At 40.0% G+C, this 25,523-nt stretch overlaps 1 protein-coding gene across 9 annotated transcripts in view; it reads right to left on the reverse strand.

The window, feature by feature from the left end:
* Nucleotides 1-25,523, reverse strand: part of epb41l4a (erythrocyte membrane protein band 4.1 like 4A) — a 237,866-nt gene that overhangs the window by 134,881 nt on the left and 77,462 nt on the right. For 6 of the 9 annotated variants that reach the window (XM_072281068.1, XM_072281066.1, XM_072281065.1 and 3 more), the window contains exons 2-3: nt 8,631-8,823; nt 4,426-4,530 (exon numbers count right to left, since the gene is read on the reverse strand). In XM_072281068.1, the coding sequence (XP_072137169.1) occupies nt 4,426-4,530; nt 8,631-8,777 (252 nt within the window). In that variant the 5' untranslated portion in view covers nt 8,778-8,823. Of the gene's footprint in view, nt 1-4,425; nt 4,531-6,697; nt 6,771-8,630; nt 8,824-25,523 lie in introns of those variants that run through there. The other 3 variants (XM_072281063.1, XM_072281067.1, XM_072281061.1) reach the window with 3 other exon arrangements.

Consider the following 25,523-nt stretch of genomic DNA (forward strand, 5'->3'; position numbering starts at 1 on the left):
AAGGCAGTGGATGTTGTCTACATGGACTTCAGTAAGGCCTTTGACAAGGTCCCGCATGGGAGGTTAGTTAGGAAAATTTAGTCGCTAGGTATACATGGAGAGGTGGTAAATTGGATTAGACATTGGCTCAATGGAAGAAGCTAAAGAGTGGTAGTAGAGGATTGCTTTTCAGAGTGGAGGCCTGTGACTAGTGGTGTGCTACAGGGATCAGTGCTGGGTCCATTGTTATTTGTCATCTATATCAATGATCTGGATGATAATGTGGTAAATTGGATCAGCAAATTTGCTAATGATACAAAGATTGGAGGTGTAGTGGACAGTGAGGAAGGTTTTCAAAGCTTGCAGAGGGATTTGGACCAGCTGGAAAAATGGGCTGAAAAATGGCAGATGGATTTTAATAGAGACAAGTGCACTTTGGAAGGACAAACCAAGGTAGAACATACAGGGTAAATGGTAAGGCACTGAGGAGTGCAGTAGAACAGAGGGATCTGGGAATACAGATACAAAATTCCCTACAAGTGGCGTCACAGGTAGATAGGGTCGTAAAGAGAGCTTTTGGTACATTGGCCTTTATTAATCAAAGTGTTGAGTATAAAAGCTGGAATGTTATGATGAGGTTGTATAAGGCATTGGTGAGGCCGAATCTGGAGTATTCTGTTGTTTTGGTCACCAAATTACAGGAAGGATATTAATAAGGTTGAAAGAGTGCAGAGAAGGTTTACAAGGATGTTGCCGGGACCTGAAAAACTCAGCTACAGAGAAAGGTTGAATAGGTTAGGACTTTATTCCCTGGAGCATAGAAGAATGAGGGCAGATTTGATAGCGGTATATAAAATTATGATGGGTATAGATAGAGTGGATGCAAGCAGGCTTTTTCCACTGAGGTAAGGGGAGAGAAAGACAGAGGGACATGAGTTAAGGGTGAGGGGGGAAAAGTTTAAAGGGAACATTAGGGAGGGCTTCTTCACATAAAGAGTGGTGGGAGTGTGGAATGAGCTGCCAGACGAGCAAGTTCTTTTTTAACATTTAAGAATAAATTGGACAGATACATGGATGGGAGGTGTATGGAGGGATATAGTCCATGTGCAGGTCAGTGGGACTAGGTAGAAAATGGTTCGGCACAGCCAAGAAGGGCCAAAAGGCCTGTTTCTGTGCTGTAGTTTTTCTATGGTCTCAGAAAGGACAGGGAGGGAGGCAGAAGAGGTGGGGCCTGGCACTGCTGATCAGAGATAGCATCATGGCTGTAGAAAAGGAGTAAGTCATGGAGGAATTGTCCACTGAGTCTCTGTGGGTGGAACTTAGAAACAGGAAGGGGTCAATAACTCTACTGGGTGTTTTTTTTTTTTTTTTTTTTTACAGACTACCCAGTAGTAAAAGGGATATCAAGGAGCAGATAGGGAGACAGATTCTGGAATGGTGCAGTAATAACAGGGTTGTCGTGATGGAGAATTTTAACTTCCTCAATATTGATTGGCATCTCCCTGGAGTGAGGGGTTTAGATGGGGTGGACTTTGTTTGGTGTCAGGTCTCTCAGTGGGAGAGCATTTTGGAGATAGTGATCACAATCCTATCTCCTTTACAATAGCATTGGAGAGGGATAGGAACAGACAAGTTAGGAAAGTGTTTAATTTGAGTAAGGGGAAATATGAAGCTATCAGGCAGGAACTTGGAAGCATAAATTGGGAACAGATATTCTCAGGGGAACATATGGCAGAAACGTAGCAAATATTCAGGAGATATTTGCATGGCATTCTGCACAGGTACGTTCCAATGAAACAGGGAAAGGATGGTAGGGTACAGGAACCGTGGTGTACAAAGGCAGTTGAAAATATAGTCAAGAAGAAAAGAAAAGCTTACAAAAGGTTCAAAGCAGTAGGTAATGACAGAAATCTATAAGATTATAAGGCTAGCAGGAAGAAGCTTAAGAATGAAACTAGGAGAGCCAGAAGGGGCCACGAGAAGGTGTTGGCAAGCAGGATTAATAAACACCCCCCCCCCCCTCCCAAGGTATTCTACAAGTATGTGAAGAGCAAGAGGATAAGAAGTGAGAGATTAGGAGTAATCAAGTGTGACAGTGGAAAAGGGTGTATGGAACCAGAGGAGGTAGCAGAGGTACTTAATGAATACTTTCCTTCAGTATTCACTACAGAAAAGGATCTTGGCGATTGCAGGGATGACATAGCGGATTGAAAAGCTTGAGCATATAAGACATTAAGAAATACGATGTTCTGGAGCTCTTGGGAAGGAACAAATTGGATAAGACACCGGGACCGGACAAGATATACCCCGGGCTATTGTGGGAAGCCAGGGAGGAGATTGCTGAGCCTCTGGCGATGATCTTTGCATCATCAATGGGGATGGGAGAGGTTCCAGAGAATTGGAGGATTGCTGATGAGTGTTATTCAAGAAAGGGAGTAGAGTTAGCACAGGAAATTACAGACCAGTGAGTCTTACTTCAGTGGTTGGTAAGTTGATGGAGAAGATCCTGAGAGGCAGGATTTATGAACATTTGGAAAGGCATAATATGATTAGGAATAGTCAGCATGGCTTTATCAAAGGCAAGCTGTGCCTTACGAGCCTGATTGAATTTTTGAGGATGATTAATGAAGGTAGATTGTAGCGTATATGGATTTCAGCAAGGCATTTGATAAGGTACGCCATTCAAGGCTTATTGAGAAAGTAAGGAGGCATGGGATCAAAGGGGACCTCGCTTTGTGGATCCACAAATAGCTTGCATACAGAGGCAAAGAGTGGTTGTAGACGGGTCATATTCTGAATGGAGGTTGGTGACCAGTGGTGTTTCTCAGGGATCTGTTCCGGGACCCCTTCTCTTCGTGAATTTTATAAATGACCTGGATGAGGAAGTGGAGGGATGGGTTAGTAAATCTGCTGATGACACAAAGGTTAGGGGGTGCCAGAGGTTATAGCGGGACATCGAAAGGATGCAAAACTGGGCTGAGAAGTGGCAGATGGAGTTCAACCCAGATAAGTGTGAGGTGGTTCATTTTGGTAGGTCAAATGTGATGGCAGAATATAGTTTTAATGGTAAGTTCTTGGCAGTGTGGAGGATCAAAGTGCTCCTGGGGTCCAAGTCCGTAGGACACTCAAAGCTGCTGTGCAGGTTGACTCTGTGGTTAAGAAGGCATACAGTGCATTAGCCTTCATCAAACTTGGGATTGAGTTCAAGAGCCATGAGGCAATGTGACAGCTTTTGGACCCTGGTCAGACCCCACTTGGAGTACTGTGCTCAGTTCTGGTCACCTCACTACAGGAAGGATGTGGAAACCATAGGATGGGTGCAAAGGAGATTTACAAGGATGTTGCCTGGATCGGGGAGCATGCCTTATGAGAATAGGTTGAGTGAATTCTGCCTTTTCTCCTTGGAGCGGCGGAGGATGAGAGGTGACCTGATAGAGGTGTATAAGGTGATGAGAGGCAGTGATCGTATGGATCAAGGGTGGTGAATCTGTGGAATTCTCAGCCCAATGAAGGGTGGTGAATCTGTGGAATTCTCAGCCCAATGAAGCAGTGGAGGCTACTTTAGTAAATATACTTAAGAAAAGGTTGGATAGATTTTTGCATAGTAAGGGAATTAAGGGTTATGGGGGAAAGGCAGGTAGGTGGAGATGAGTCTATGGCCAGATCACCCATGATCCTATTGAATGTTGGAGCAGGCTCAACGAGCTAGATGGCCTACTCCTGCACCTGTTTCTTATGTTATGTTCTTATATTAAATAAATCCTTCCAATCCATCATCTTCCTACACCAAGCCAATTTAGGATTTGAAATTAGGGTTAGATCAGCTGCTAAACTACTGTATCCCCACTGTTATATTTGTCTCGTCACTTAACCTCTCTAATGTCTCTTCAGAACTCACTCCTAATTCCCTTAGAATTTACTTTGCTATCAAACCTTGTGCCATTAGTAAACTTGAATGTAATACAGTTGATCCCTATATTTAAATTAATAATACAGGTTAAAAATCCCTAAGGCTCATACACTGATCCTTACAATATTTAACAGCTTACTAACTTGAAAAAAGCTGCAATCCCTAACCAATTTTCAGTCCATGCTGACATCACAAATCCATGATCAATTCTCTATAACAAATATGTATGACACCTAATTTCTTGTTAAGTAATCTACATGACATGCAATGACTCCTTTTTAAGTGTCCTGCCGTTAAAAAAAATCTTATTGTTGCAGAACCATATTGAGCTGTAATACTTTGCAATTTATAAAATCTTCCACAAAGACCATGTGAAAAGCACAAGATAATTTCATGCATTTCAAAGTAAAGAATACACTTGGTATTCAACATTAAAAGCTAAAGACAGGAAATGCCTGTTTCAAAGCTATCACACTTTTTAAGGCAGTCCTTTTCACCAAATCCTTTATCACATTTCAGCTTTTCCTAGTACTTACAGTTTGATGACTCCTGTCACAATAGCGCAAACCAAAGTATTCTGTCTCCATCAGGTTTGCATGTCGGAAGACATAATCCAGGACAACAGATCCCTTGGTAGATTTCTGTGGGAGAGTTCAAAGGCACCGCTTCAGGACAGAAAAAACTCCTTCAGCATGAACAAACCATTACAATTTTACTTTAGAGTTTATAACTGTGAGAAAGTTGTGATACAAGCAAAGCAAAGATATTACAAAAGGTGTGATATATACACACATGCATGTGCGCAGAGACACACACATACATTCTTTCTCCAGTCCTGATGAAGGGTCTTAGCCCAAAATGTCAACTGTACTCTTTTTCCATAGATGCTGCCTGGCCTGCTGAGTTAGACCATAAGACAAAGGAGCAGAAGTCGGCCATTTGGCCCATCGAGTCTGCTCCGCCATTTTATCACGAGCTGATCCATTCTCCCATTTAGTCCCACTCCCCCGTCTTCTCACCATAACCCTTGATGCCCTGGCTACTCAGATACCTATCAATCTCTGCCTTAAATACACCCAATGAGTTGGCCTCCACTGCTGCCTGTGGCAACAAATTCCATAGATTCACCACCCTCTGACTAAAAAAATTTCCTCGCATTTCTGTTCTGAATGGGCGCCCTTCAATCCTTAAGTCATGCCCTCTCGTACTAGACTCTTCCATCATGGGGAAACAACTTTGCCACATCCACTCTGTCCATGCCTATCAACATTCGAAATGTTTCTATGAGGTCCCTCCTCATTCTTCTAAACTCCAAGGAATACAGTCCAAGAGCGGACAAATGTTCCTCATATGTTAACCCTCTCATTCCCGGAATCATTCTAGTGAATCTTCTCTGAAACCTCTCCAACGTCAGCACATCCTTTCTTAAATAAGGAGACCAAAACTGTCCACAGTACTCCAAGTGAGGTCTCACCAGCGCCTTATAGAGCCTCAACATCACATCCCTGCTCCTATACTCTATTCCTCTAGAAATGAATGCCAACATTGCATTCGCCTTCTTCACCACCGACTCAACCTGGAGGTTAACCTTAAGGGTATCCTGTACGAGGACTCACAAATCCCGTTGCATCTCAGAACTTTGAATTCTTTCCCTATTTAAATAATAGTCTGCCCGTTTATTTCTTCTGCCAAAGTGCATAACCATACACTTTCCAACATTGTATTTCATTTGCCACTTCTTTGCCCATTCTTCCAATCTATCCAAGTCTCTCTGCAGACTCTGTTTCCTCAGCACTACCGGCCCCTCCACCTATCTTCGTATCGTCAGCAAACTTAGCCACAAAGCCATCTATTACATAATCAAAGTTCTTCCAGCATTTTCTGTAGATTTTCTCTTGTTTGCAATATATACAGTATTTTGTCAAAATTCAAGGCAGAGTATTTAATACAAAGTAGATATAATAGTCATAATGATTTTATGATGTTAAACCATCTTGCATAAGTATTCATATGTTCTCCAATTTAAAATATTCTTTATTAGATTTTATAATAAAAACATGTCTTGGACCTGCATGGTAGTGAAGTGATTGGCATAGCACTTTACGGTACCGGCGGCCCTGGTTCAATTCCTGTGGCTACCTGTAAGGAGTTTGTACATTTTCCCCGTAACCGCATGGGTTTCCACTGGTGCTCTTGTTTGCTCCCACAGTCCAGAGTTGCACTGGTTGGTAGATGAGTTTGGTCATTGCAAATTGTCCTGTGATTAGGCTATGAATAATTTGGGGGATTGCTGGGTGGTGCAGCTTGAAGGGTCTGAAGTGCCTATTCCGCACAGCATCTGAATAAATAATTAAACAAATAGGCCTTCTGTAGGGTGACTATAGTCTCCAATCAGCTGTGGTAATGCAGTCCCTCAGTTCTGGGTTTCTCAGTTTCTCAATCTGGCTAGATAAATATATAACCAGCTTTGTTTCTATACATTCCAAATTAGCCCAAGTTTCTAATCAATGCCACTAAAAGAGATTTAATGTATGACAGATAAAATAAATGATGCATTGAAACCATTAAAAAAATTGCACGGGTGTGTAATGCTGAAACACACCCGTGACCACACAAACGTGTGACCACACTTTGAAAATACTCTTTTGTAAGTCACAAAATATATTACAGCCAATTGTACAGAAAAGCCACCACATGATTGCAAGTATCTTATCAAAATTTATTTTAACATTGAAGGATAAACATTGGGAAAAAGCATATGATCTTTTAGATCTATCATGTGTATGGATGTGAGCTAGAATCTCTTACTTGAAAGACAATCTTTCACAAAATGCAATATTTCCTTAATTGTACTCTGAGGTGTGAGATTTAAATCTGTTCAATGGCTTTGTGTATCTTTGATCCAAACATTTAGCATGTTTTGAAAATACGTTCTTTCTACACAAAAAGAGAAAACAATTACATTTTATTCTCATAGAATCAAAACCAAAAATTCTGTTTGAACTGGTAAAGTTCAAATACTAGTAAGTTGTATCTGAATATGTAGCTCTCCTGGTAACGTGAAAGGGGTTAATCCAAATGTCTGCACAACAAAGTATTTTGTACTTTCCAGCTTAGCTTGGCTGCCTCAATATAGTGAGCTCCACTAATCCAGCATGCTCGGGATCTTGGCAGAGCTGGACTAACAAATATTCCAGATTTCTGTAAATTATCTTACTAATATTCTCCATACAGAGTGGTTTATACACAGAATGAGCAGCAAGAGGTGGTAGCATCAGATACTGTCAATGTTTAAGAGCCATTTAAATAGGCACTTGAATAAGCAAGACTTAAAATATGGACTGTAGGTTGCGTGTACTTGACATAATGGGCTGAAGGGCTCCTTTTCAGAGTTGTACAATTCTATGCCTCTAATACTCAAATATACTTTCATATCACTTATTTTTAAAGATGTAACATATCAGTGAACCTCATTAGGGAGTGTATAAAACAGATCAAGTTTTTAAAAGGAGCACAGCAGAGGAAAACTAGTTGGTTTAAAGAGAATGTAAGACCAGGTCCCCAGTAAGTTAAAGGGAGTGCAGGAACAGGGAGGCTGGCCTGTGGGAATAGGACCCTCAATGAATGAAAGGGGAGACAGCAAATATTACCTGGTGAACCATACATCTTATCCATCTGCATTTCCAAATGGTTGGATTGCAAATAAATCAGAGATTTTCTGTGGTAACGATCAGAGGCAAAGCAAGGTGTCTGTTCCCTGCACCTCCTTCCAAGCATGCATTTCCATTCTAGGAAATGTAGGGTTCAAACCCTGTCTATTGTTCCTTTATTTCCATTTCATATTTGATCTCGCAGTCACATTTTCTACCAGTCTGTTGTTGCCAATATAACCTGCTATGTGGTGGTGTGCTGAGGCAATGGCATCAACACAAGTGATGCTGACAGGCTCAATAAACTGTTTCGAAAGGCTAGCTCTGTTATAGGAGTCAAACTGAACATGTTGAAGGCTGTGGTAGAACAAACAGAAAAGCCTATTAATTCTGGACAATGTTTCTTACTCTCTGCATGCCACATTGGCTGAACAGAGGAGCACTTTTAGTAATAGTCTAAGACAACTGCGCTGCTCCAAAGAGCGCTATATGAGGTCATTCCTACCCTCAGTGATTAAGCTCTATAATGAGTCAAACTATAGCCAGGGAAGTGATGACCCTCCTCCAGTTAGATTGTTTGAGGTAACTTATTTTTTATTCTTTCTTTTACTTCTCTTCTAATATTTGTATATCTGTGCAGTTGTAATATTACTGTGACATTGTAATTTCCTTTGGGATGCATAAAGTATCTATCTACTGTAATGCATATATGGTAGCTTGTACTGTAACCTGTGTGTGACGTGTCTAAAAAAACTCAGGCCATAGCAGGATTTTGACTGTTTGCTTTTAGAATTTAATACTTGGTATGGTGGATTCCAATTCATTGGGACACATCAGGACCAGTACATTTTCACCCAATTAAGCGGTTGCCCATCCCAATTAGTTGAAATTACATGGAAATAGTTAATGAGGAATAAAAAAGACGAACTGAATAACAAATTATATATTAAAATGAAATACACAACAAATTAGAACACTTAATACCACTGCAATTACTATGAAACTGTGTATTAGATCCTAATACTTATCGACAGAGGAATTCATCCCCACCGCGTTCTTTTTACTGTAAATGAAAAAATCAGCGCAGATACCTCGTCAGTTAATGGACTGCCTTCATACAACGCTATCAACGATTGCATCCTCCAAATCTTTATTTCCATTGTAACATTCAAGATGATTGTTGATACCTTCAAATTCTTCACCGTTTCCAACTTGTTGAAGTAGTGAAATTGTTTCATTTTCAATCCAGACAATTTGTGGCATCCCCAAGCCTGAATGCTTGAACTGCAGTGAGCAAAACAGTTTGGAATTGTCTTACAGCTTATTTCTTGCCAACTATCAGTGACAAAAATTGCTGCTTTTTTAAACACTAGCACACACAACAGAAGCTATTTAAAAACTATTTGCTCGAAGCACAGTGTCGTATCTAATAGCCACACAAGTGCGCACAACGACACTGGTAAAAACTGTTCAGCAAGGGTCTCCTAACCCAATGAAGACCATAAGACAATAAGACATAAGAGCAGAATTAGGCCATTTGGCCCATCAAGTCTGCTCCGCCATTCAATCATGGCTGATCCTTTTCTCCCCTCCTCAATCCTATTCCTCGGCCTTCTCCCAATAACTTACGATGCAGTGTCCAATGACAAACCTACCAATCTTTACCTTAATTAGACCTAATGACCTGGCCTCCACAGCTGCCTGTGGTAACAAATCCCACAAATTCACCACCTTCTGGCGAAAGAAATTTCTCCGCATCTCTGTTTTAAATGGACACCCCCCTATGGTGAGGCTGTGCCCTCTTGTTCTGGACTCCTCCACCATGGGAAACATCCTTTCCACATCTACTCTGTCTAGGCCTTTCAACATTCAAACAGTTTCACTGAGATCCCCTTCATCCTTCTAAATTCTAGCGAGTACAGATCCAGAGCCATCAAACGTTCACCTTTACATTCACAGAATTGTCCTCGTGAACATCCTCTGGACCCTCACCAATGCCAGCACATCTTTTCTTAGATGAGGAGCCAAAAACTGTTCACACTACTCAAGGTGTGGCCTCACCAGTACATTATAAAGCCTCAGCATCAGAACCCTGCTCTTGTATTCAAGACCTCTTGAAATGGATGCCAACATTGCATTTGCCTTCCTCACTACCAACACTACGTGCAAGTTAACCATTAGGCTGTTCTGCACAAGGACTCCCAAGTCCTTTGCATCTCAGATTTTTGGCTTTTCTGCCAGCTTAGAAAATAGCATGCACACTATTTCTACTACTGAAGTTCATGACCATGCATTTTCTAACATTGTATATTATTTGCTGCTCTCTTGCCCATTCTCCTAATCTTTCTGAGTTCTTCCTCAGCCTACCTGTTTCCTCAACACTACCTGCCCTCCACCAATCTTTATATCATATGCAAATTTGGCAACAAAGCCATCTATTCCATCATCTAAATCATTGATACACAGAATAAAAAGAAGCGGTCCTAACACCAACCCCTGCAGAACACCATTAGGCATTGGCAGTCAATCAGATAAGAATCCTTTTAATCCCACTCACTGCCTCCTACCAATCAGCCATTGCTCTAACTGTGTCAGTAACTTTCCTGTAATACCATGGATTCTTAACTTGGTAAGCAGTCTCATCTGTGGCACCTTGTCAAAGGCCTTCTGAAAGTCCAAATATCCAACATCCACTGCATCCCCTTTATCTATCCCACTTGTAATCTCCTCAAAGAATTTCAACAGAGTCATCAGGCAAGATTTTCCCTTAAGGAAACCATGCTGCCTTCGACCTATCTTGTCCTGTGTCACCAAGTACTCCATCACCTCATCCTTAACAATGGACTCCAACATCTTCCCAACCACTTAAGTCAGGCTAACTGGTCTATAATTTCCTTTCTGCTGCCATCTACTCTACTAAAGAGTAGAGTGACATTTGCAATTTTCCAGTGCTCTGGCACCATGCCAGAGTCCAATGATTTTTGAAAGAACATCGCTAATGCCTCCACAATCTCTACTGCTACCTCCTTCAGAAGTTTAGGGTGCAGTTCATCTGGTCCGGGTGACTTATGTATCTTTAGGTCTTTCAGCTTTTTGAGCACCTTCTCCTTTGTAATAGGAACTGCACTCACTTCTCTTTCTTCACAGACTACAACATCTGGCACACTGCTAGAGTCTTCCAAAGTGAAGACTGATGCAAAATACTCATGTTGTTCATCTGCCGTCTCCTTGTCCCCTGTTATTATTTCTCCGGCCTCATTTTCTAGTGGTCCTATATCATCTCTCATTTCTCCTTTTCTTTAAATACTTGAGAAACCTTTTACTATCCACTTGGATACTGTTTGCTAGTTTGCTTTCACATTTCATCTTTTCCCTTCTAATGATTCTTTTCGATGTTCTCTGTAGGTTTTTCAAAAGTTTCTCAATCCTCTGTATTCCTGCGAATTTTTGCTTTGTTGTATGCCCCCTCTTTTGTATTTACAATAGCTTTGACTTCCCTTGTCAGCCACAGTTGCACTATTTTGCCATTTGAGTATTTCTTCATTTTTGGAATACATCTGTCCTGCACCTTCCTCATTTTTCCCCAGAAACTCATGCCATTGCTGCTCTGCTGACATCCCTGCCAGCAGCTCCTTCCAATTTACTTTGGCCAACTCCTTTCTCATACCACTGCAATTTCCTTCACTCCACTGAAATACTGCTATGTCAGACTTTCTCCTTATCAAATTTCAAGTTTAACTCAAGCATATTATGATCACTGGTTCCTAAGAGCTCCTTTACATGAAGCTCCCTAATCGTTTCCAGTGCTTTACATAACACCCAGTCCAGTATAGATGATCCCCTGGCAGGCTCAATAACAAGCTGCTCTAAAAAGTCATCTCCTTGGCATTCAACAAACTCACTCTCTCAAGGTCCATTACTAACCTGATTTCTCCAAACTACCTGCATGTTAAAATCTCCCATGACTATCATAACATTGCCCTTTGGACACGCCTTTTCTATTTCCTGTTGTAATTTATCGTCCATGTCCCAGCTACTGTTGGGAGGCCTATATACAACTGTCATCAGGGTCCATTTATCTTTTTGCAGTTTCTTAACTCAACCCACAAGAATTCAACATCTTCCAACCCTATGTCACGTCTTTCTACTGATTTAATGCTATTCTTTACCAGCAGAGCCACACCACTTCCTCTGCCTATCTTCCTATCCCTCCAAAGCAACATGCAATCTTGGACATTCAGCTCCCAAATACAACCATCCTTCAGCCATGATTCAGTGTCGGCCACAACATCATACCTGGCAATCTGTAACAGAGGCATAGTGTCCCAAATAAACAAGGGAATCCTGGCTACTTTCTCAATTAGTTTTTGTTCTTTAAAGTTGTCCCATGTAAGTGCCCCTCCCCCAATTAAATGATGGCCCAATTAACCAGAATCCACTGGATTTGCATTCCTTGCTTTGGATCTGCTCTCCTTATTCAATCTAGCCTACACTCAATTAGTTTTGAATTCTATGACCAAGCCTAACTTTGCTGCTCCCAGTGAAATGACATATAACCTCACCCATTAAGAATATGGGATTTAGCATTCCACATGAATATAGATTTGCTACTCTTCAATATACAAAATTATATAATGCTGCACAACACTTAGCAATGTGCATTATGCCAGTTATCAGTAAAAGACTCAGTTATTAAACAGAATTATTAACAGTCAAGATACAAAAAGTCAGGAGCTTTAGAAATAAACTGCACAACATTCAGAAAACAGCTCATAAGAGGCTTCAGCAAACAACTAATCATAAAAGGTTTGAATTTATGCATTAGTACTGATACACTACTTCTCAAAAGGAAACAATTTAGTTTATCAGATAAAAAAATGCACAACTTAAAGAAAAATTTACTGTGTCTAATTGAACATTCCACAAAGCAATGTATATAGAAAAGAATATTTGCTGACATACGTATAAGCCTTTGGATTTTATGAGGATAGCTGCCAATTTTAACATTCTTATTTCAAATGCAGTAATCTAATTAAACTGCCTTCAACACTGTCCTCATTGTAAAAATGCTAATTTTTGACAAAATGTACATGATCATAAACATAGTACAGGTCCACAATCCCTTATCCAAAATCCTTGGGGCCAGTTGCATTTCGGAATTCAGAATTTTTCGGATTTCAGACCCCCCCCCCCCCCCGATACCAAAAAACACATAGGCTCAAGTCCCTTATTTAATCTGTCTCAGTGCGGTGGACTTTAGGACCCGGCGGTGCACCAAACCTACGCGCATCCTCCTGTATACTTTAAATCATCTCTAGATTACTTATAATACCTAATACAATGTAAATGCTATGTAAACAGTTCTTATACTGTATTGTTTAGGGAATAATTATAAGAAAAAAATTATTTCCAACAAAAACATTCAATAAAACATAAAAATATACAGCTTCAAACGAACCAAATCAAACACATGGTAAATGACTTATTGGAATAAATGTAGAACATCACTGTCACTGTAAAACTTCAGTAACTTGCCTTTTTGTTTCTTTTAATCATGTACAGTGGTAGTTCCGACACTATTTTCTTCAGTAAGACGCCACACAGACACACCACGATCAAGCTTCTGTGTTATTGATAATGAAACAGATGCTTCCTTCTCTTTTTCTCATTGTTACCCATAGGGGTATCTGCAGCTCTTTTTGACATTTTTGCAGTGAAATTAAACACAAAGTCAACAGTGAACACAAAATATCAGCGAACAGTAAATGCACATGTAACCAATACGAGCGCTGAGCCACAACTGACTTCTGGTGGCCTCTGCTAGTGCTGCCACGTCTCACCTGAGTGACGTAAGCTGTTGGCGAAAAAAACTTCGGTTTTCAGAGCTTTTTGGATTTCAGAATTTCAGATAAAGAAATGTGCACCTGTATTTGAACTACGTTGTCAGAGTTAAGAATTCAACAGCTGAGCAGCTTAGCCATGTTGTCAATACATTTATGGTTATCTACTTCATGGGACCAGCATTTTATACATGATATTTAAGGTGAATTGAAGTGAAGAGCAAGGTGGGAGATAAGTTAGGAGTTTTATATAGTTTCTCAGTATTTTTAGGAGTTTTTCCATTGTAGGTGTACCCTATCATACCTGTGCACATGACAAACTTGATAATTTGACTTGAAGTGTTAACAGATTCCTCTTTCCACAGATCTTACCTGACCTGCTGAGTGTTTACATTTTCCAAAATTTTTGTACATTGAGTTGAATGTCATTCAGTCATGCAACATAGTTAACTTCACAGCAATTAAAATAATGATTTATTATTTTATTTAAATGCTAACATCCATTCCCATGTGCAACCATAATTCAAAACTCCGTTTTCCTGACAATTGTGCTAAATAAACGGGCTGAGGTATAACAAAAGAATGTATATTCATGATACAGCATTAACAACTAGAATACATAAAATATAAGCATACGACTTGGAAGCATGAGAAGGCTACTTGACACTTCAAGCCCGCTATACTATTCAAAAAGATCATAACTGCTCTGAATGCAACCACAACTGTACTTTCCTGTCCATTCATAGTACATTTCACTTTCTTATCAAATATATTGTATATCTAACTCTGCCTTGAAAATATTTAAGACAGTTTTCTCCACCTTTTGTTCAAGAGTTTCAAAGATTCACAGTCCTCCAAGGGAAATAATTCCCACCATCTGTCTTGAATGGACCACTTACTCTTAAGCAGGATCTCAGAGTTTCAGATTCTTTTTCGATGTTTAGTTTCAAGAGAGAATCTAAAACTATAATCATATTTAATGAGCTAAAGGGCCTATTGGCCCAGTGTTGCTCCTAACCTCTATGTTTCTATGTAGATTTTCTGAGCTGCTTTGAATACATTTATATCTTTTCTTAAACAAGAAGGTGAATACCATACATATGTATTCTCATTTATTCTCATGTGTCCATCCAATATTACTGAAGCAAGATGTTGTGCTCAATTCCCTATGCACAACACAATATATTTCCTCATTACATGCTACATCTGTGTACTTCCCTTTTATAAATCATGCACTGGATATCCAAATCTTCTGCAGTTCTGAGCTTACTTACTTATGATGACACATAAGGAAACCATTCCACTTCTGGATCCAAGCTGAATCCCAGAAGAACCATATCACCAATCCTGATTATTTCCATGCAGGCCTGCAAGTTCTTTCCCTAAAGTGCTCATCAACCCTCCTCTGACTCATTTTGCCCTGCTTACCAAGAGTAAGGGGCAACTTACAGTAGCCAGTTAACCCATCAGCAAAACTTTGATATGTTGGAGGAAATCAGAATCTCTGGTTCAGGGAAAACATGCAAACTCAGCATTGGAAGCATCCGTGGCCAAGATCAAATTCAGGTTCTTGGTGCTCTGCAGCAACAATGTCAACTGCTATGCCATTGTGCTGCCTCAATTTTTCTTAATTTAGATAATTCACCTTATATTTTTACACTTTCACCTTTTCAACCACATTATATCACCTTTGCTAAGTCATTTTTCAAGCAATTTTATTTTGAGGACTCGTATGTCTACAGAAATTATTTTCCAACCCATTTTTGTGTCATCATTAAGTTGACCAACCATACCCATGATTGCTTCAAAAGTAACTTATATAAATTGTAGAACATTGACGCTCAAGCACTACCAATTTATCTTATTCAAAAAAGAATATTAAGTATTAGGTTGTGATTCAAATGTGATTTTGTCCTTAAAATATAGCATCTATGAGGTAATTTATGAAATGTGTTATGAAATTCATGAAATGTAATACCATTTGGATTTTCATTAAATATTCTGATCACATCATGAGCAATGTTCTCTTTAAAGTATGCTCGTGCATACATCTTTTGCTACTAGTGCACAAAGGAATTTAAACTACGCACAAAAGGTTGTCACCCTCTACCTCGTTGGCATGTTAGGTACATTCTACACAATCACATCTGCCTTTCTAGTTTCTGATGCAGAATGTGTTGATAACGTGGAGTTTACAACGATTTGTTTGCAGAGTTTAGAACTAGCTTATTTATACTGTCTTTATTGAAGAAATTATTCAGTGCACACATGTTGTTGTCACTAGGCAAAAAAAATCACAGCACAAGATTTTTGTGCACACTGGTCATTACAAATTAGAGAGAACATTTCTTTAAATGACAACTAACTTTTCCTAAAACTAACCTATGAAATTCTAATGAAACCTAACACATGATACATTCCTTCTATTCATCTCCGAAAACCTCCCACATCCAGGTTGAGGGACAGCGGGTTTGGTTATGCAGACTTCCACATTTACTTTCACTTTATTGTTTAAATGGCTTTCCTTACAGTCCCTTTTGCCCAACCCAAAGCAAAATCTGCTAACTGATTTAAATGTTTTATTTCTGCACACAGCTGCTAAGAATTCTTTCTCATGTTTACTGCAGCAGAATATGACAACTTCTGCTTCGAGGCATTTCTTTTAAACTTTTATTTAAGACAGAACATTTCATTTGTGTAACTGTAGCTTCCCACGCAAACTTGGCTTTATGTAGGGTGCTATCTTCACAGGATATCTGCTGTTTTATGAACTTATGGATAGTTAGTTCATTTTACAGGTGACTAGTTTTGACTTGCACAGAATCATTCAAAGTTAAACTCTATCCTGATCTCCAAAATGGCTATAAATTTTGAAAAATTTGCTTTGAAACTACATGAAAGCATTCAGCAAGAAAAGCCTGCATAAAAGTTGTTACTGAACAGACCATAATTTACAAACTGTAGCCATCTATCACATTTAGTATCCTGTAAGATTAACATTTTTTATGTACAAAGCAAGCTACACTGATAATTACTGTCAGCATGGACTGACTCAGAGCTTTGGAATTTTGGATAGAATAAACACAGAATTAAAAAGCATGGAATCCAGTGTTGCAGAGTACTGCCCCTACAGAGTATGAACTCAGGATTTCAGTGAGTGGAGGAATTTGATGAAATTAAGAAAGCACGAATAATTTTTGAATTTTAAAGCTAATTGAACAACATGGATAGGGGAATAAATCATTTGAGTTAAAAGAAGCACCAACAGCAGAAATGCCAATTAAAAGTTTAGCAAAAAAGGTAAAAGAATCATATCACACAAAGGCAGGAATGTAAATGACTGTTGAGTAGAGCCATAGAATAATACAACATGGAAAGAGGCCTTTTGGTCTATTGATCCATGCTGACCAGGGCATCCTCCCTGCTAATCCCAGTTGCAGCAATTTATCTATAACCATCCGAACCCCTCCCCTCCATATACTTATCCAAATGCCCCCTATATGTTGCAATTGACCACTTCTTCTGGCAGTTCATTTCAGGTACTCATTCCCCTCTGTGCAAAGAATTTATCTCTCAGGTCTCTTAATTCTTTGCCCTTTTGTACCTACAGCCTTTAGCTTGGACTCTGAGGAAAAGATAATGACCATCCACCATGTCCATGCCCTTTATGATTTTATAAATGGCCAAGAAGTCATTCTTCATTCTCCTGCATTCCAGGGAATAAAACTCCAGTGTGGCCAACCTCTCCATATAACTCAGGCCCTTCAGTCCGGGAAACATCTTTGTAAATCGCATCTGTCTCCTCTCTATCTCAACAATATAACCAAAACTGTGTACAATACTCCAAGTACGACCTGACCAACTATTTTATAACTGCAACATAATGTCCTTGCTCTTAAGCTCAACACCTTTATTGATGAAGGGCAACAGTTTCTTCACCATTTATCTAATTGCACAGCTGCTTTCAACAAACTGTACTTGTACCCCAGGTCCATGTGTTCCATAACACTCAGCAGTATCCTGCCATTCAATGTATAAATCCTATTCTGGTTTAAGTGCCCAAAACACATCGCCTCACACACATCTAAGTAGAAATTCATTTGCTATTCCTCAACCACCTCCTTAACTGATAACGTTCTCTCTGCAATTCATTGTACCTACTTCACCAGCAAGACCCTTAATTTAGCATAATCAGCAAACTTGCTAATTGTCCCATGCACATTCATATGCAAATCATTTACATAAAAATGCAAAACAGAGATCCCAATACCGGCACATGGGGCACCGCACTAATCTCAAATTGGTTATTTTCATTTAACTGGGTACACTTATGAGAGAAGCAGAAGAAAGGAAGTTAGTCTGACTTCAGTGGACAGGAAGATGTTGGACTCAATTGTTAAGGATGTGATTTTGAGGTATTTGGAGGCACAAAATAAAATAGGTCGTAATCAGCATGGCCTCCTCAAGGAAAAATCTTGCCTGCCAAATCTGTTGGAATTCTTTGAAGAAACAACAAACAGGATAGACAAGAGAGAATTGGTTGATGTGTACTTGCATTTTCAGGAGGTCTTTGACAAGGTGCCATATGAGGCTGCTTAACAAGCTATGAGCCCTTGGTATTATCGGAAAGATTCTAGCATGGATAAAGCAGTGGCTGATTGCAAGGAGGCAAAGAGTAGGAATAAAGGGAGCCTTTACTGAGTAGCTGCTAGCAACTAGTGGTGTTCCACATGGGTCTCTGTTGGGACCGATTTCTTTTACGTTATATTTCAATGGTTTGAATGATGGAATATATGGCTTTGTTGCAAAGTTTGCAGATAATATGAAGATAGGTGGAGTGGCAAGTAGCTTTGAGAAAGTAGAGAGGTTACAGAAGGACTTAGGAGAATGAGCAAGGCAGTGACAGATGGAATACAGTGTTGGGAAGTGTATGGTCATACACATTGGTAGAAGGAATGAAAAGGTTGACTATTTTCTAAATGGAGAGAAAATATGAAAATCTGAGAAATCTGAGGCACAAAGGGATTTGGGAGTCCTTGTGCAGGATTCTCTGAAGGTTCATTTGCAGATCGAGTCTGTAGTAAGGAAGGCAAATACAAAGTTTGCATTCATCTCAAGAGGAGTAGAATATAAAAGCAAGAATGTAATGATGAGATTTTATAAAGCACTGGTGAGACCTCACCGAGTATTGTACGCAGTTTTGGGGTCTTTACCATATAACCATATTTATAACCATATAATAATTACAGCATGGAAACAGGTCATCTTGGCACTTCTAGTCCGTGCCGAATGCTTACTCTCACCTAGTCCCACTGACCTGCACTCAACCCATAACCCTCCATTCCTTTCCTGTCCATATACCTATCCAATTTTACTTTAAATGACAATATCGAACCCGGCTCTAGCACTTCTACTGGAAGCTCATTCCACACAGCCACCACATTCTGAGTAAAGAAGTTCCCCCTCGTGTTACCCCTAAATTTTTGTCCCCTAACTCTCAACTCATGTCCTCTTGTTTGAACCTTAGAAAAGATGTGCTGAATCTGGAGAGGGTTCAAAGGAGGTTCATGTAAATAATTCCAGGATTGAATGGTTTGTCAAACAAAGAGAGTCTGATGGTTTTGGGCCTGTATTCACTAGAATTCAGAAAAATGAGGAGTAACCTCCTTGAAACCTATCGAATGGTGAAAAGCCTTGATAGAATAAATGTGGAGAGGATGTTCCCTGTGCTGGAGCATTTAAGACCAGAGGACACAGCCTCAGAACAGACAGGCGCCCTTTTAGACTGGAGATGAGGAGGAATTTCTTTAGCCAGAGAGTGGTGAATATGTGGAATTCTCTGCCACAGGCAGCTGGAGATCAAATCTTTATGTATTATTTATGGCAGAGGTTGATAGATTCCTGATTGGTCAGGACATGACCCGAAGGGGGGTAGAAAAGAGGCAGGAGATTGGGGCTTAGAGGAAAGTTGGATCAGCCATGATGAAATGGCAGAGCAGACTCGATGGGCCAAATGGCCTAATTCTGCTCCTATATCTTACAGTCTTATGTAAAGTATGTAACTATTTAATGTATATAGAAATGAGACAGCATTTCTCTGAACCAGGGTGTAAAGCACAGTAGTACACAGTCTCACCTGTCACCTTGTGTTTCTTCCTCCCCTCCTTCCACCTTCTTACTCTGACTCCCCATCTTTTTTTTCCTCTAGTCCTGATGAAGGGTCTTGGCCTGAAATGTCAACTGTACTCTTCCATAGATGCTTCCTGGCCTACTGAGTTCCTCCAGCACTTTGTGTGTGTTGCTTGGATTTCCAGCATCTGCAGATTTTCTCTTGTTTGCTTCTCATCTTGAACATTCTTGTTTTTCTGCATCATAGTGTCCTGCCTGATGGTAGAAAGTCAAAGGATGCTGGATGGATCTTTAACAATACTAAGAGCTCTGTGTATGCAGCACTCCTGATAAATGTCCCCAGTGGATGGTAGGGAGACCTTTGTGATTCTCTCAGCTGTTCTCACGGTCCTTTGTAGGGACTTCTGGTCTTCAGTCAGAGAATAAACCTTCAACCGTTACTATCTGCTTCCCATTATTCAGCCAATACGTATCCAACTTGCTAGCTCCCCCAGTGACCAAACATTTCAGATCAGCCTGTCTTGTAGGACTTTGTCAAAGTCCATGCCCCACCTTAGTTAACTCTTCGAAACTTCTAGAAGATTTATCAGACATGACATCACACAAAACAAAGATGACTATTCAGGCCTTGGCCATCCAAGTGATGGTAGATCTTATCCCTCAATTCTCTCCAGTACCTTCCCTACAATTGAAGTCAGGCTCAACTGCCTATAGTTCCATGGCCTGACCTAGCTTCCCTTCTTCGATGGCGGAAAACATTAGTCGCCCTCTCGTCTTCAGGAAACTTCACCAGTGGCTAACACTGAAGCAAGCATCGCTACAAGGGCCTCTGTGATTTCTTCCCTGGTTTCTCATAACACCCACAGGTGCACTTGGTCAGGTCCTGGGGATATAGCCACTTATTGTACTTCAAGACAGCAAATACTCCTTTCTATTAACATATATAGAACATCACTATCTATTTCCCTAATTTCTTTGACATCTTAGCAAACAACAGTGGAGAAATTAGACATTAAAAATTTCAGCCATCTCCAGCAGCTTCATACAAGACGACCCTAATAGTCTTTACGGGGATCTAGTCTCTCCCTAGTGACCCTTTTATTGTTAATACAATTGAAGATCCTCTTGGGATTACCTTTAACCCTGTCTCCCAAATCCATCTCATACCCTATTTATGCCCTCCTAATTTCCTTTATAAGCCTGCTCTTAAACATTTTGCCAAAGGACTCGTTCATACCAGCTGCCTAACCATGATATACACATCCTTCTTTTTCCTTGCCAGCGACTCACTATCTCTCAGCAGTAGCATTCCCCGTACTTGGAATGCCTATCCTTCACCTGAACAGGAAGATGTTGCTCCTGGACTCATAATGAACTTTTTTTTTTCCCCAAAGAAAGCTTCCCACTTGCCAACTGTTCCTTTGCCTTTAAATAGAGTCCTGCCTAATGCCTTCAAAGTTGACCGTGCTCCAATTCGGGACTTTAACCTGTGGGCTCATTCTATCTTATTGCATATCTGTTTAGTGGACCCAAAGTGTTCCAGTTCCAGCATATTTTTCCCTCTGTCTTAGAGATGTTCACTGTAAAATATAAGCCTGTGCAAATTGGGTACCTAAAAGTGAGATGATTTAGTAGATTTAATTATAACAAAGTATTACCTATGGCCAGTTGTAAAATTAATCAACTATTTTGCATTATAATAGATGCAGTAGAGCAGGGGGTCCATGTAAAAAACCTTTCTGACGTCTCCTAGACCTTCTGCCAATCACCTTAAAACTATGGACTCCAGTATATTAAAGCAGGGGTCCCCAACCTTTTTTGCACCGCGGACCGGTTTAATAGATGTGGTATATTTGGATTTTCAAAAGGCTTTTGACAAGGTCCCACACAGGAGATTAGTGTGCAAACTTAAAGCACACGGTATTGGGGGTATGGTATTGATGTGGATAGAGAATTGGTTGGCAGACAGGAAGCAAAGAGTGGGAATAAACAGGACCTTTTCCTTGGCAGGCAGTGACTAGTGGGGTACCGCAAGGCTCAGTGCTGGGACCCCAGTTGTTTACAATATATATTAATGACTTAGATGAGGGAATTAAATGCAGCATCTCCAAGTTTGCAGATGACACAAAGCTGGGCGGCAGTGTTAGCTGTGAGGAGGATGCTAAGAGGATGCAGGGTGACTTGGATAGGTTAGGTAAATGGGCAAATTCATGGCAGACGCAATTTAATGTGGATAAATGTGAGGTTATCCACTTTGGTGGCAAGAACAGGAAAACAGATTATTATCTGAATGGTGGCCGATTAGGAAAAGGGGAGGTGCATCGAGACCTGGGTGTCATTGTACACCAGTCATTGAAAGTGGGCATGCAGGTACAGCAGGTGGTGAAAAAGACGAATGGTATGCTGACATTCATAGCAAGAGGATTCAAGTACAGGAGCAGGGAGGTACTACTGCAGTTGTACAAGGCCTTGGTGAGACCACACCTAGAGTATTGTGTATAGTTTTGGTCCCCTAATCTGAGGAAAGACATTCCTGCCATAGAGGGAGTACAAAGAAGGTTCACCAGATTGATTCCTGGGATGGCAGGGCTTTCATATGATGAAAGACTGCATCAGCTAGGCTTATACTCTCTGGAATTTGGAAGGGGGATATTATTGAAATGTATAAAATTCTAAAGGGATTGGACAGGCTAGATGTAGGAAGATTGTTCCCGATGTCGGGGAAGTCCAGAACGAGGGGTCACAGTTTGAGGATAAAAGGGAAGCCTTTTAGGACCGAGATGAGGAAAAACTCCTTCACACAGAGAGTGGCGAGTCTGTGGAATTCTCTGCCACAGGAAACAGTTGAGGCCAGTTCATTGGCTATATTTAAGAGGGAATTAGATAAGGCCCTTGTAGCTAAAGGGATCGGGGGTATAGAGAGAAGGCAGGTACAGGGTTGTGAGTTGGATGATCAGCCATGATCGTAATGAATGGTGGTGCAGGCTCGAAGAGCCAAATAGCCTACTCCTGCACCTATTTTCTATGTTTCTATTTTAAATATTTCTGCTAAGGCTCCAGCAATTTCTGCACTTGCCTCACATAGGGTCCAAGGGAACACCTCGTCAGGCCTTAGGGATTTATCCACCCAGATTTGCCTCAAGGTAGCAAACATCTCCTCCTCTAATATGTACAGGGTCTATGAAGTTGATGCCACTTTGCCTCACTTCTATAGACTCTGCATCCATCTCCTGAGAAAATACAGATTCAAAGAATGCATTTAAGATCTCTCTCATCTGTTTTGGCTCCACACATGGATAACCATTCTGGTCTTCCAGTGGACCAATTTTGTCCCTAGTAAGCCTTTTGCTCTTAACATATCTGAAGAATCCCTTAGGATTCTCCTTTACCTCGTCTGCTAGAGCTTAAGTTTCCCTGATTTCTTTCTTAAGTGTTCTCTGGTATTTCTTGTACTCCATAAGCACCTCATTTGTTACTACTTCCCTATACCTGCTATACAACTTTTTTCCTCTTAACCAGGGACTCAATATCTCTGGAAAACCAAGGTTCCCTATACTTTCTATCTTTACCTTTTACTCTGACAGTTCAAAGTAAATGTATTATCGAAGTACCTATATGTCACCACATCCAATATGGTAACACCAAGGAATTTAAAGTTGCTGACTCTCTCCACTCTGATGCCCCAATAAGGACTGTGTCATTAACCTTTGGTCAATAATCAGTTCCTTGGTCTTACTAAAACTGAGTGACAGGTTGTTGTTGTGACACCACTCAGCCAGATTTTCAAACTTCCTCCCATATGCTGATTCGTCACCACCTGTGATTCGGCCCACGACAGTGGTGTTGTCAGCAAACTTATATATGGCATTGGAGCTGTGCTTAGCCACACAGTCATAAGTGTAAAGTGAGTCAAGCAGGGACCTAGGCACACAGCCCATGGTGCTGATGGAGATTTCGCGGGAGTGTTGTTGCCAATCCCAACTTACTGAGGTCTGTAAGTGAGGAAATTGAGGATCCAGTTGCACAAAGAGGTATTGATGTCTTGGTCTTGAAGCTTACTGATTAGTTTTGATGAGATGATAGTATTGAAAGCCAAGCTTTGTAGTCAATGAAGAGCATCCTGATCTTTGCCGTCCAGATGTTCCAGAGTAAGTGGAAAGTAAATGAAATGGCATCTGCTGTTGATCTAATTCTTCAGATATTCAAAAATACAGGAATTAAAGACAATAAGATCTATACCGAGTGCATCCTTCAAAACATTTATTAACATTCATTAACTACTTGCAACTTTATCCTTTGTATACAGTACATATACATTGACATAAAAATAAGCAAAAGATGTGTAATCTGTAATTACATCAATTTTAATATATTTAAGACAAAAATGAATCTTGAAATATAACATTTTACATAACAGGAAAGCTTTCACAAAAGTTTTACCTTCAGAAGGGATTTAAAAGGGCGAGAAGAATTGAGCTTTTGAAGCAATTTAATGGATAAATACATATCAAGTCATGCAAACATAGAATGTTTAATGTTTGGTCTCTGTTCTTTGTTAATTTAACTGAAGGCATCAAGTTTTGTAAAGGTAGAACAATTAGTCCTTTACACAAGCCCACAGTATTGAAAAACCATCTGACGCTAGAAAAAATGTGCAGGTGTGAACACCAATATTATGGGGAAAAAAATAAGTTTTAAAAAGCTTCAAATGGTAGAAATAAAAGCAATTGCTGAAAACACTCGGGAGATTTTAAAGGGCTGTTTTAAAGTTGCAGAGATGTTGGCAGCCTCTTTTCTGCAATTTAAAACTACCTTTTCATCTCCTTCCCTCAACTCTGACAATGGGTTTCCTCTGACATTAACTCTGTTTCTTTACCTAAAGATGCTATATAAGTTGCTAAGTATCTCTAACATGTTTTGGTTTACTATCAATTAATCTTCCACTTCTCAAAGATTCATCTCCAAAATAGTTTACAAGTATTCATTCATTCATATCCTCTCCACAACTCCTCTCAGATACAATAGGGTTTGAACCTCTTTGAATCATACGCCCATCCCCCAGCATTTAAATTCAAAAGATTTGACATTTTGACATTTATTTTGATCTCTGTGATGTAATGCCAATGCCAAATGCATCCTCTCCCTTATCTTTCCAGTGATAGAAAGAGCTATTCCCTCTCTGAAACCCTATTACACTCTCAATCACCACCAGCACCCTTTCATATTCATTTAACATTCCACATAGTTGCAGAAAGTATAACACTTTCCCTTTCCTCTTCCAATACCCAGAATATTCAAATTAGTATGTTATATTGGCTGCTTTTTGATAATGACTCAAAATAATAAGAAAATATGAGCAGGAGGGGGCACCTGGTCCTGTAAACTTCCCTGCCAATCAACAAGATCAAGATTGATGAGCCCTCAACTTTAACTTTTTTTCCTGAGACAGATCCGCAGAACCTTCAGTTCCCATATTTATCAAAAATTTATCCACTTAGATTTAAATCTCTCCAGGAACTAGCTCTTACAGCCCTTCCAGATAGAAAATTTCTAAGATTCACCAGTTTCTGTGAGGAGAAATCTTCATACAACAGCATTCTATGATCATTCCCTACCTTGTAACCTTGTTCAAGACTCTCTCAATAGTGAAAGCAGCTCAATATCCATGCTGACATGCCCCTCTAGTCTAGTATAATAAATGTTTCATGAAGACCATCTTGTCAAATGAGCTATGAAAATCCAAAGGCACTATATCTGCAAGTTCTGCTCTGTGGACTCCACATCTTATAATTTTCAAGAACTCTTGCAAATTTGCCAGACATCATAAAGCTTCCCTAAGAGACTAGCCATTTCCAACTTCATCATAGGTTCCAGCACCTCTCCAACAACAGATGTTAACCTCACGAGCCTACAGTTCATTGATTTTTGAGACTCTCTCTTCTTGGAAAAGGATGTCACATTTGTAGCTTTCCTAAAAAAAAATCCCTGCCCTCTGTATACCACTAGGTTTTGTCA

This window comes from Mobula birostris, chromosome 17 (assembly GCF_030028105.1).
Source record: "Mobula birostris isolate sMobBir1 chromosome 17, sMobBir1.hap1, whole genome shotgun sequence".
Classification (NCBI taxonomy): Eukaryota; Metazoa; Chordata; class Chondrichthyes; order Myliobatiformes; family Myliobatidae; genus Mobula; species Mobula birostris.